Raw genomic sequence first — 12416 nt, forward strand, 5'->3', positions numbered from 1 at the left:
TGACTTCCAACAGGCGCAACCAAGACGCAGCAGGACAGAGGCAAGCGCTCGGGTACTCCTCTTCAAGCAGCCGCATTACTCTCTACTGCCAAAAAAGGGCCGGCCCCAACCTTATTCCCAAATAGTAACAGCTTCTACTCCCTACAAGGCTGCGCACAGCGCTATGGCACCCTCCTCCCGTGAAGCAGCAGGAGACGTTGGAAGGGGACTCGGGATGGGTTCCAACACGAGGGAACAACATGATGCAACAACCTGATGCAGGCTCATCTTTCACAGTCTCGTCCCAACACTTCAGCACCTTCAAACCCAGTTTCCACGTTAGAAAAATGGAAAGAACCACCCTGTGTGTAAACCCACGGCTGTCACACACAGACACTTTAATACATTGCAAATGCACCTAACAAGGCTTTTTTGATTTCGGTTTTACACCTCAGATGAGGCTTAGCCCCTGGGGTTGGACGTCAGGATCTAGCCTGGGCCTTTGCGAATGTCTCTAATCCTTGAGTTAGTGTTTGCAAACTCATTCCATTCTGGATGTGAACGCAGGTAACACCTAGAACAAAAAGAAGTCACATTTTACCAGCTTTCAAGCCTCCTCGTTATAGTTCTCACCTGCCATCCATGATCCACCCCACACTTACTTTCCTAGGTCCTCCTAAGAACCCCTTCCTCACCCCCCAGTGACTCAGTACCCAGTTTGCCCACATCTATGATATTCCGCTTCTCGTCATCAAAGAAGACCATCTGGGAGAAAGGAACTCCAGTCTTATGGTGCAACCTGTAAAAGACAGAGCAGGGGCAACGCGCCTGGTAAGCTGGCTCACCTGACCTCCTCTCAGGTCCGCCTCCTGCTCCCACCGTTAGCCGTCTGCCTACCTCTCAAAGTGTGTGACTTTGCTACCTGGATAGATTTCCCGGTGAACAAAATATTTGATGAGGTCAAAGAGCTCCAGGAGTTGGTTGGCCCCTTCGGTCTCACCTGTCCTGGAAAAAACAAAAACAAGCAAACACCAATGAGTGGCATTAGGAGAGTGCTGTCATGCCCAAATCCATGGGGACCCCACAAAAGCCAACAAAGGAGACCGAGTCCCATGTGTAAAAGCAAAGAGCCTTTATTTTAATCAAGTTTGCACACTCGGTCTCTCCGCACGTCCAACGTATTGGAATATCCAGAGAGCCCCGAGCTCAATTAGAATTGGGTTTTTATAGTGGTAAAGGTGGGGGTGACGGGTCTCCAAGGTTCAGGACTCCTGATTGGCTGACATTTGATTAGGGGTGTCCTGGTGAAGTGCTGGCAGGTGTTTTTATCTACAGTGCTTGGAATGCCAGGAATTTTCTTTGAATGGTCTGCTCTTGGGTGGGGGTCGGGTAATCTCGGCCTGCCAGGCTTCGTCTCAGGATAAACTGTTGAGACTACAGACTCCATTTAAATTTATTGATGGCCAGAGTTCCAGGTGATAATGGTTGGAGGTAAAGAAACTTCCTTTGGATGACCTGCCCAGACTTAGCTTAACGTGGCTGGCTCTCACAAGTGCCAGGGATGCAGGTAAAATTAGATATATGGGGGTAGGGGGACCGATTTGCTCACTGTTATTCAATACCAGAGATTGTGAAATAGCTGGCTCTGAGCCAATGTTTAATCATTTAAAAGAACAGAAAGCAGGCTGGAGAGATGGCTCAGCAGTTAAGAGCACTGGTTGCTCTTCCAGAGGACCCAGGTTCAATTCCCATCACCCACATGGCAGCTCACAACTCTCTTTAACTACAGTTCCAGGGGACTTGACACACTCACCAATGCACATACAATAAAAATTTAAAAACAAAAAATCTTTTTGCCAGGCAGTAGTGGCGCACGTCTTTAATTCCAGCACTCGGGAGGCAGAGGGAGGAGGATCTCTGTGAGTTCGAGGTCTGACTGGTCTACAAGAGCTAGTTCCACGAGGCCAGCCTGGTCTACAAGAGCTAGTTCCAGGACAGGAACCAAAAGCTACGGAGAAACTCTGTCTCGAAAAATAAAAAAAAAAAAAAAAGAGCTAGTTCCAGGACAGGCTCCAAAGCTACAGTGAAACCCTGTCTTGAAAAAAACCAAAAACCAACACAACAACAAAACTAAAAAAACCAGAAAGCATAGGATAGAAAAACAACCAAATATTTGTACGTTTGTACCGCCTAACTTTTGGTTCTCCACGCAATTTCCTCATGAGTCTCCACTCAGCAGGACTGCCTCTTTTCTTACCGTGAAGCAGCGGCCACTGGCACTCCAAGGCTCTGCAACCTTTCCAAGACTTCCGGTACCTCCGGGTATAGTCTGATGTTCTGGCCCCGCCTATCTCGTACGGTTCCATCGCTGGAGAGGGCGACACACGCTCAGCTCCCGCGAAGTCCCTCCTAGCCCCTTACCTCCCTCTCGTCTCACCTGCTCTTGTGGAACGGGGGGTCTACGTGTGTATCAACCCAGAAAGGCCAGAGCGTGTAATCTGCGAGAGGAAGGAGGGAGAAGGATCAACCTAGAGGAGCGCAGACACTTAGCCAACGCCAGGAGTGGGCAAGGGAAGGGCCGTACGAAACTCTCCCTGCTGTTCCTCACCCAGATCAAAAACCGCAAGCTTTGGCAGCGGCGTCATGATCCACCCGCAAAGCCAAACTCAGCACCGAGAGCAACCCAACTCTATGGTGGCCAAGTAGGCTGTGGGCGCGCCACAGGGAACCGGCAACGCTCGGGTGACTAGAGTGTCGCCGTCCGACAGCTCAAGAGCGCCTTCGGAGGCTCTGCGGGGAGATTACCTGCAGCGGGTGACGTCTCCCCGCAAGGCACTGGCCACTAGTATTTGGTGTCTTGTCTACACCACCCAACTCACCACTTTTCACTAGAGAAGTCACGGAAACCTTTTCGCACTTTTATCTTGGAATTGAGGCCTTATCAGTTTATTATTTTGTGCTCATCTTGTCTTCCCATCAGAATCTTAACTGTGTAAAAACCAGTCTTCAGCAACAGCGAAAGCATAAAGAATATAGTGTCTGCACCCCGTGATGTGTGCCTGAACCTCAGCTGTACACGGAAGGCCTAAGGGAGTTACTTGTACCTAGGAATTGAGCTCGGCAGGGCGATGAGGGGTGGAGGGTGTAAAACCCGAGAGGGTGGTCTCCAAGCCAGCAGAGCAGGGCTGCTGAGCGAGAGCGTTTCTTCCCTAGGTTTCTAGCATCTTCATCAACAGTAGTAGGCTGCTATTCCCTTCAACACTGTGAAGAAAATGAAGCCTTGGGTTTTTGTCTTTAAAAGGCTTCTAAAAAACAAAACATGGTTTTATGTGATACTTTTTGCTGTTGAGCTCAGGGCTAGCCTTGAACTCCTGTCCCTACATCCTAAATGATGGGATTATAGGTACACGTCATAACACCAGGCTTTCATGTGACACTTCATATTATCACAGCACATGTTCACTTCAGTAAGCAGACACACGTGTCCCACAATATGTACAATGTGTAGATGTTCCATGATGGCCTCATTTTTCGAGATAGGGTTCTTCTCTGTAGCCCTCGTGGGTTCTGGAACTTGCTCTAGGCCAGGCTGGCCTTGAACTCACAAATCCACCCACCTCTGCCTCCCAAGTGCTGAGATTAAACCACGACTCAGCTTGCTCTGGAATTCTCGATTCTCATGCCTCAGCCTCCCAGGTGCTGGAATTACAGGCCTCAACCACCACACCTAGCTATTCGGAGGCAACACTTGGCACTCATGAGCTAGTTAAGAGTTGACTACAACAGAACACCGGGCAGGCTTTCCTAGTCTAATCCTCCTTCTAAGGACGAGGGCCAAGCACTACGTGGGCTTGTTTCTCAGGTGGAGTGCAAAAGCAGGCTAAACTGGCGTTTAGAACTTTGAAGAATTAATTCCTCTGGGTTCAGTGTGTCCATCTATACACAGAGAGATGACAACACCCCTATCCGGATCCTTTGGGATAATGGGGTAGAATATTTTCCAGTTGAAAGGCTATGCTGAAGCCAACTGATGGGCATGCCTGGGATATGGTTCAGAATAAAGAATGTGCCAGACTGATGGCATATGCCTTTAATCCTAACACTCCGAAGGCAGATGGGGATCCATGTGAGTTTGAGGCCAGCAAGTGCTAGGCCCTAGCTGGGGATACAGTTAGGTCCCCCACCCCTATTCTCAACACACCACCCTTTCACTGTCCTGCCTACCACTGTGTCCATTTCTATTTCAGTCACGTGTGTCGAGAAGAAAGAATCCAGGAGGCCAGGAAATATTTTATTGACAACCAAGGTTATAGTCATAAGAGAGGGAAGCACACAGGACTGCAAACTAAAACCCAACAGCCAGTAATGGTCATTTGGGCCAGGAGCACTGCACCCTGGTGTCCTCACATTCTCCCACCAGTAGACACACAAGACTGGGCATCCAAGGGAGGGGGCAGAAGTTCTGGTGTCCCAGAGCGTGAGAGGATATGTGATGCTTCATTATGAGCGACAGGGCAAGGAGGTAAAATGGAACTGAGGTTCATCACTGCCCAAGACCACCTCCTCCTCTAAGAGCCAACACTAGGTGGAGGACTGAACCACCTAGGATCTTATAATCAGCTGCTGTCTTCTCATCATTCCTAGAGGAAAGAAAAAGCATCAGAAATGCCATCTAGAACAGGCATCTGTAACCTGGGCTTGGGGATCTCTTTGGGAGGCCTGTGAAATTGGGTGAGAAAAATATTCCTTTATTTTTATTAGTTCCTAGCTATAATTAGTATTTAATTTGAACAAAGACAAAGAGACCCATGGTGTTAACAATATGGTAACTTACACAACAGAAATTAAATACTTCTAAATTACATTATAACTGTAGGTATCTTGAAAAATTAAAAAAAAAGCAACTATCAGACCCATTATTAGACCTCACAATAAGATATTAATAAAGAGGGCTGGAAAGATAGCTCAGCAGTTAAAAGTTCAAACTGTTCTTGCAGAAGACCCACGTTCAGATTTCAGTACCCACTTCAAGAGGCTCACAATCTTGTGTAACTACAACTCTAGGGGGATCTGATAGCCATAGGCACCTGCACTCACATGCAGACCTATAAATACACACATAACTATACACAATAAATTTTAAAAATACATTAACAAAGCACATATATTACTATTCTACAAATTTGCTTTAGTAGTTTGATAACTGTTTCAACATTAGTTTATAATTCAATATATGCTATTCTATGACTTCTCTTATTCTGGGAAGATTCCATAGGCTCCACCAAACTGTCAAAGAGATAAAAGCAGGGACACACTGAAGTAGTGGCAGGCCTCTGCACCTCTAGCCTTGCCACCTGTCTTCACACAGGGCTGCTACACCCCACTGCACCCAGACTTACATTTGTTTGCCACTGTAGATGAGCCTCTGCTGTTGTGGGGGGATGCCCTCTTTCTCTTCCACACGTTCCTTGATTCGCTCCACCTTTAGAGGAAAAGAGGTCAGGGGCTACTTAGAATTATAGAAATAGTAAGAACAAGGCTGTGTGGACAACATGAGAACAAAAGACCCAAGGTCATAGGCACACACAAAGACATAAAGAAAGGAGGGCGACATGCTGAGCATACATCACCTTGTCTGTGGGTTCAATGTCGATCTCAATCTCCTTTCCAGTCAGCGTCTAAAACAGACAAAGATGCCATAAACCCCACGGCCCCAGATCAACTGTCTTCTGTGGTGGAATGAGATGGCCCAGGCTCATGTGTGACGAGTTGGTCCAGAGTTAATGGGAAGGACTAGGAGGGGTGGCCTTGTTGGAGGAGGTGGGCTTTGAAGTTTTCAAAAGCTCAAGCCACTTCTAGTTAGTGCGCTCTCTCTCTCTCTCTCTCTCTCTCTCACACACACACACACACACACACACACACTTGTGGACTAAGGTGAACTCTCAGCTTCTGTTACAGAATGCCTGACTATCTGATGCCATGCTTCTTGCCATAATGGTCATAGGCTCACCCTGTGAAACTGTAAGCTCAGATTAAATGCTATCCTTTACAAGTTGTATTGGTGTGGTTGTTTGAATTGCCCCCATAAGATAATAGAGAGTGGCACTATTAGAAAGTGTGGTCTTGTTGGAGGAAGTGTGTCACTGTAGAGGTGGGTTTTGAGGGCTCATGTATGCTCAACCCATGCCCAGTATCTCAGATCACTTCCTGTTGCCTGTAGATAAAAAGATGTGTTAACTCTCAGCTCCTTCTCCAGCACCATGTCTGCCTGCATGCTACCATGTCCCACCATGATGATTCAATTAGATGTTTTACTTAATGAGAGTTGCTGTGGTCATGTGTCTCTTCACAGAAACCAAAACCCTAAAACAGTTGGTCATGCACACACCTATTATCCAAGCACTCCAGAGTATGGAAGCTAATAAATTTGAGGCCAGTCTGGGACACACACTAGATGCTATCTCAGAAACACAGAATTTGTGCTGGAGATGTAGCTTGGTTGGTAGAGTGCTCGCCTATGATGCCTGGGCTGAGGCACGTAAACTGTAGAAACTGGACGCAGTAGTGTACAACCTATAATCCAAGCACCTGGGAAGTAGTGACAGGAAGGTAAAGGAGCTCAAGATCCTGGCTACATATAATCTAGCCTGAGATAAATGAGATCCCATCTTAATAAGATAAAGAAATTAAATACAATAATCCCACACATGACAAAGTGAGGTTTGTAATTCTGTGTTGTCCATAAATCATTTTGTTTTATTTAGTTTAATACTTCAAATGCAAAGACTTTTCAACTACAGAATTCATTTCTAGGTCATTAACTTAGAGAAATCTGGCCTTTTCCCCACACCTTTAATTCTAGCGCTTGGGAGACATATGCAGGCAGATCTCTGTTGGAGGGCAGCCTGGTCTACAGAGTGAGTTCAAAGACAGCCAGGGCTACACAGAGAAACATTGTCTTGACCCCCCCCCCAAAGGAAAACCTTAGAAAAAACTACCATAAGAGCTAGAGACAGCTCAGTAGTTAACAGTGCTCACCATACAAGCCTAGTGGCCTGACTCTAATCCCTGAAACCCATGTAAAGGTGAGAAGAGAGATCCAATTCAACAAAATCATCCTTTGACCTCCACATACCTCTGTGGCATAATGCAGCCACACTTAACCCCCCCCCCACACACCTCAAAAATAAAAAAATAAAAAATACTGAGAGATGGCTCAGTAGTTAAGAGCATTAACTGTTTTCCCAGAGGACCTGGGTTCAATTCATTCCCAACACCCACCTGGCAGCTCACAACTGTCTGCAACTCCAGTTCCAGGGGACCCAACACCAATGGCAAAACACAATATACACATAAAATAAAAGTAAATAAAAATTTTAAAAAGTAAAATATAGAATATTTTATGAGCCAGGTGGTGATGCATGCCTTTAATCCTAGTACTTGGGAGGCAGAGGCAGGTGGATCTCTATGAGTTTGAGAATAGCCTGGTCTACAGAACAAGTTCCAGGACAGCCAGGGCTGTTACAGAGAAACCCTGTCTTGAAAAACAAAACAAAACAAAACCAACAGGCAAACAAAAAGAAGTGCTCCAGATGCCTGGCTGATTGACAGGGTTAACATGTGCTCAAGTAATGGGAAAATGACTTATGATAGAGGAGGATGCATTTGATTTTAGGACCATGGAAATCAGGTAACAGATTTCACTCAGAAATGATCTAGCTAGCATACACAATGCCCTATCCTAGCTCAAACAAACAAAAGCAGGAAGGACTTAATTGAGAAGGAGAAAGGAGTACATAAAGTTAGACAAGACAGCAATATAGAGAAACAGCTGAAAAATGAGTAATCTACAAAGAACCTAGTTAAAAACTCTACGTTCTACAGAAGTGGTTAAATATTTCATATACTTAATATATAAAGAAAGAGCAAACAAAGAGATGGAGGACAGAGGGATTAATATTAGACAGAAGGGCTAAAGAGATGGCTCAATGGTCAAGAGTACTTTTTTAGGGCACCTGGATTCGGTTCCCAGAGCCCATATGGTAGCTCACAGCCACTTGCAACTTCAGTTCCAGGGAATCCAGTGCCTTCTTCTGGCCTCCTTGGCATCAGGCACACAATTGGTGAACAAACACAGAGGCAGGCAAAGCACCCATATACATAGACATAATAAAAAATAAACAAAAACATAGGCAGATGTTGCAAACAAGGAGAATGGTAAATACTGAGTAAAACTGAGGATGGTGATGCACGCCTATAACCCTAGCCCTCGGAGGTTGAGGTAGGAGGAACTGAATTGGGGGTCAGCCTGGGTGGGGTTACCAACACTGTCTCAGCCAGCATTAGGAGGCTGAGCCTGGAGGATCTTCACAAGTTTGAGCCCAGTTGAGGCTACAGCAGCAGGTTCAAAAACCAAAGTGATAAAACACACCCCCACTGCCAGTGCAGTTCTCTTGAGCAAGGGCTATGATTTTAGCAATGCCCTTAGGTAATTCTTTCTGTCCAATAAGTCTGAGAAGTCTACCTGGAACACAGTATTTTAAACTGTAGACCTCACCCCAAAAACAGTTAACAAAAACAACTTAAAATGGTTTGCTAACATCAGAGCATGTCAAATAGCAAGCTCCATGGGTAAAATCTCTCAGTATAGGGCTTTTTTTTTTTTTTTTTTTTTTGATTTTTGAGACAGGGTTTCTCTGTAGCTTTTTAGTTCCTGTCCTGGCACTAGCTCTTGTAGACCAGGCTGGCCTCGAACTCACAGAGATCCGCCTGCCTCTGCCTCCCGAGTGCTGGGATTAAAGGCGTGCGCCACCACCGCCCGGCGGCTTTTTTAATTTTTAAAAAAGATTTATCTTTATTTTATGTGTATTGATGCTTTGCTTGCATATGTCTGTGCAGGATGCGCATGCAATGCCTGTGGAGGCCAGAGGAGGGCATGGGATCCCCTGGAGCTGGAGCTACAGTTGTCAGCTGCAGTGTGAGGGCTGGGAATCAAAGCCGGGTCCTAAGGAAGAGCAGTCTTAACTACTGAGACATCTTTCCAGGCCTAAACTGTTTTAAATTGTTTAGAAAAAAACAAAACATAGCATAAGTAGAAGAATAGCCTCCCCTTTGGAGCATGAGTGATGAAGAAGCAAAGCCTTCTCCTTCCACAGCTGCCACACTAAGGATGCACACAACGGGGCAGAAGAGGTGGCGCAACAGTGAAGAGCACTTACTGCTCTTGCAAAGGACACGGTTCCATTCCCAGCACCCACATGGCAGCTCACAATCATCTGTAACTCCAGTTCTAGGGGACCCAGCACCCTCTTCTGGATTCTCGGGGCACTAAACACACATAATACACTGACAAACATTCAGGCAAAACACCCTTACAGATAAAACAAAGGTCCCCTCCCCCCAAATCCACATGCACTACTATCACACATCTAACAAAAATGAAAACAAGATTCACAAAACAATACCTTTACCCAACAGTAAATCCACTTTCATTTTGCAAAACATAAACATATATATTTCCTGGGCTGGAGAGATGGCTCAGTGGTTAAGAGCATTGCCTGCTCTTCCAAAGGTCCTGAGTTCAATTCCCAGCAACCACATGGTGGCTCACAACCATCTGTAAAGAGGTCTGGCGCCCTCTTCTGGCCTTCAGGCATACAGACAAAATATTGTATACATAATAAATAAATTTAAAAAAAAACATATTTTCCGGGGGCTGGAGAGATGGCTCAGTGGTTAAGAGCATTGCCTGCTCTTCCAAAGGTCCTGAGTTCAATTCCCAGCAACCACATGGTGGCTCACAACCATCTGGAATGAGGTCTGGTGCCCTCTTCTGGCCTGCAGACATACACACAGACAGAATATTGTATACATAATAAATAAATAACTATTTTTTTAAATATTTATTTATTATGTATACAATATTCTGTGTGTATGCCTGCAGGCCAGAAGAAGGCACCAGACCCCATTATAGATGGTTGTAAGCCACCATGTGGTTGCTGGGAATTGAACTCAGGACCTTTGGAAGAGCAGGCAATGCTCTTAACCTCTGAGCCATCTCTCCAGCCCAATAAATAACTATTTAAAAAAAAAAAAAAACATATTTTCCTAATTTTAGTCAATTTCTACACTTTGGTGTTGAGAATCAAGTGAAAGGCCTCGCGTGTGCTAGTCAAGCAGTCTAGCACTCAGATCCCGGCCTTCTCTCCCATCTGTTCTTTTCTTTCCTTCCCAGTTTTTGTTTGAGACAGGGTCTCTAGATATAGCCACATACTCCAGCCTGAACCTCCTCATTACTGGAACTTCAGACAACAACCATCATTAACATTTCTCTTGTTGATGTTTGTTTTTTAAAACGCGGTTTCTCTGGATAGTCCTGGCTATCCAGGAGCTCACTCTGTAGACCAGGTTGAACTCAGAGATCCGCCTGCCTCTGCCTCCCAAGCGCCAGAATTAAAGGTGTGCACCACCTGGCTAATAATTTCTATTTTTTTAAATTTTATTGATTTTTATTGAGCTCTACATTTTTCTCTGCTCCCCTCCCAACCTCTCCCCTACCCTCCAACTCTCTCCCAAGGTCCCCATGCTCCCGATTTACTCAGGAGATCTTGTCTTTTTCTACTTCCCATAATTTCTATTTTGAAACTGGTTGCAGGAGGGGCTCTTTGAGAGGAGAAAGGTATGGTCCATGGGAGATAAAAGAAGGTAATGACACATGACGAATATGAGCAAAGCACCAGGATACCAGGAAAAAAACCCTCACAATGAGACCTATCATTGTATACACTAAAAACAACCAAAATAAAAAGCTTAAGACTCAAAGACCTAGTAACGCATAGATGACCAATCAACTTTTGAAAAATAGCACACATCAACCTGCTCTCTGGCTTTAATCCTTTTTTTTTTTTTTTAAAGAGAGGGTTTTTCTGTCTAATAATCCTAGCTGTCCTGGAACTCGCTTTGTAGTCCAGGCTGGCCTCAAATTCATAGAGATCCACCTGCCTCTGCCTCCCAAGAGCTGGAATTACAGCGTGAGCCTCCGGGCTGGCTTCAACCCTTAATTTAAAACGTTAATGGAGGGACTGGAGAGAACCAAGTTAACAACAGCTGACATATACAGGACTGAAGACAGGCTTACAAAACTATTAACAGCTCAAACTAATGTCAGGCTGCATCAGCTGCCAGTCTTGTGTCTGTCTAAACGTACAAAGGTAAAAACAGCAGAAAAGAGCTGGGCGGTGGTGGCGCACGCCTTTAATCCCAGCACTCGGGAGGCAGAGGCAGGCGGATCTCTGTGAGTTTGAGACCAGCCTGGTCTACAAGAGCTAGTTCCAGGACAGGCTCCAAAACCACAGAGAAACCCTGTCTCGAAAAACCAAAAAAAAAAAAAAAAAACCCAGCAGAAAAGGCTGGAAGGGTTTAAAGCTGATGAACTAAGGGAGCTGAAGGAGACACAGTTGGAAGAACCAATGCGCCGAAAAGTAACCTGATGCAATCAAAGAAGTGAGGCTGGTTCTCATTGTTCAGCTCGGACAAGGGGGTGCCAAGTGGTCACCTCCTAGCGCAGTTACTGAAAGACAGGTGAGACACTAACCTTGGCAACCACCAGAAAAGGCTCATAGTTGCTAAGAGGCCCTCACTGTCCCCGGACTAATGCTTTAGTGCTGCTGTGTTTTGGAGGCAGCCTATTTTAGGGCCCGGGGGAAGCATGCAACCTAGGTATGAAGAACGGGGGACAAAGCTTTTCTCAAAAATTCAGGAGTGAGGAGCCAAACTGCTCCCAGGCCTTCTCTGACTACAAGGGTTAGAATACAGTGAGACCAGGACAAACGCAGCCTCCTTTTTAGGTTACAGCATAGACCTGGGAAGGATGTAGGGAAGGCAAACACCCGAGGTCTTCAGGCGGGACGGGCCTCCAGTGCTCAAAGCCTCCCGGGGTCCCCCCAGTTCCCATCACGCCTCGCGCACGGCCCCGAGGGTGTCAACCCTCCAAGTTCAGGAAAGGCATGGTTTTCCTTCCCCGCCTCTCCCCTAAGGCGCAGCGGCCAGCCCAGCACCACAGAGTCTTGGCAAGCCTGGTAATGCCCCCACCTTCACTTTAATTAGCATCTTCCTCCCAGGTTGGGGCTGCAGGCGGCTGTAGTGCTGCTTCTCCCGCTGTGGTCACCGCTGCCGCTTCCCAGCACTCCACAGCTAGGGACACTTCTGCTTCCGGGTCACTCTCCGGATCCACCCTCTCCTCTTTCCACCCGGCTTCCAAAAGGCTCAGGAATGCCCTCGTGTTTCGAGTCAGTGGCGTTGTAGAGAAGAAGGGCAAGCCGGCTTAGGAAAAGCACAGACGACGCCCTGAGACGCCACGCGGGCCCAGCTCGCTGGGGTTAGCGGCGAGCTGAAGCAGAACAAACTACTCTTCCCATCATGCCAGGAGGCAGCTCTGA

The 12416-nt window shown here is 46.3% G+C and overlaps 2 protein-coding genes across 3 annotated transcripts; both read right to left on the reverse strand.

Moving 5' to 3' along the window:
• Positions 1 to 348: 348 nt before the first annotated feature.
• On the reverse strand, positions 349 to 2730 carry LOC121434935 (magnesium-dependent phosphatase 1). 2 transcript variants are annotated; one of them, XM_041633921.1, is made up of 6 exons: positions 2588 to 2730; positions 2417 to 2477; positions 2237 to 2347; positions 877 to 984; positions 706 to 778; positions 349 to 553 (listed from the first exon to the last, which is right to left on the reverse strand). In XM_041633921.1, exons 1-6 carry the CDS (start codon positions 2622 to 2624, stop codon positions 521 to 523), a joined length of 423 nt encoding a protein of 140 aa, XP_041489855.1. In that variant the 5' UTR covers positions 2625 to 2730; the 3' UTR covers positions 349 to 520. The 2 variants fall into 2 exon arrangements, with proteins under 2 accessions (XP_041489855.1, XP_041489854.1); XM_041633920.1 differs by having other exon boundaries at positions 693 to 778.
• Positions 2731 to 4257: 1527 nt separating this feature from the next.
• Nedd8 (NEDD8 ubiquitin like modifier) lies at positions 4258 to 12352 on the reverse strand. Its single transcript, XM_041633922.1, has 4 exons — positions 12070 to 12352; positions 5610 to 5657; positions 5379 to 5461; positions 4258 to 4619 (listed from the first exon to the last, which is right to left on the reverse strand). Exons 1-4 carry the CDS (start codon positions 12085 to 12087, stop codon positions 4523 to 4525), a joined length of 246 nt encoding a protein of 81 aa, XP_041489856.1. The 5' UTR covers positions 12088 to 12352; the 3' UTR covers positions 4258 to 4522.
• Positions 12353 to 12416: the final 64 nt, after the last annotated feature.

The sequence above is a fragment of the Microtus oregoni genome, unplaced genomic scaffold, assembly GCF_018167655.1.
Source record: "Microtus oregoni isolate MIOR12 unplaced genomic scaffold, Mior012 000045F_ref0000178, whole genome shotgun sequence".
Classification (NCBI taxonomy): domain Eukaryota; kingdom Metazoa; phylum Chordata; class Mammalia; order Rodentia; family Cricetidae; genus Microtus; species Microtus oregoni.

What these genes read in the sequence shown, in the direction of transcription:
- LOC121434935 (XM_041633920.1), bottom strand. Translation starts at nt 2,624, where the DNA reads ATGACGCCGCTGCCAAAGCTTGCGGTTTTTGATCTGG. An exon ending in GCTTGCGGTTTTTGATCTGG is followed by an intron (nt 2,478 to 2,587) that starts GTGAGGAACAGC and finishes TTCCTCTCGCAG; the next exon opens with ATTACACGCTCTGGCCTTTC. An exon ending in CCCCCGTTCCACAAGAGCAG is followed by an intron (nt 2,348 to 2,416) that starts GTGAGACGAGAG and finishes CGCCCTCTCCAG; the next exon opens with CGATGGAACCGTACGAGATA.
- Nedd8 (XM_041633922.1), bottom strand. An exon ending in ACATTGAACCCACAGACAAG is followed by an intron (nt 5,462 to 5,609) that starts GTGATGTATGCT and finishes TTTCCTCTAAAG; the next exon opens with GTGGAGCGAATCAAGGAACG. An exon ending in ATCTACAGTGGCAAACAAAT is followed by an intron (nt 4,620 to 5,378) that starts GTAAGTCTGGGT and finishes TCTTTCCTCTAG; the next exon opens with GAATGATGAGAAGACAGCAG.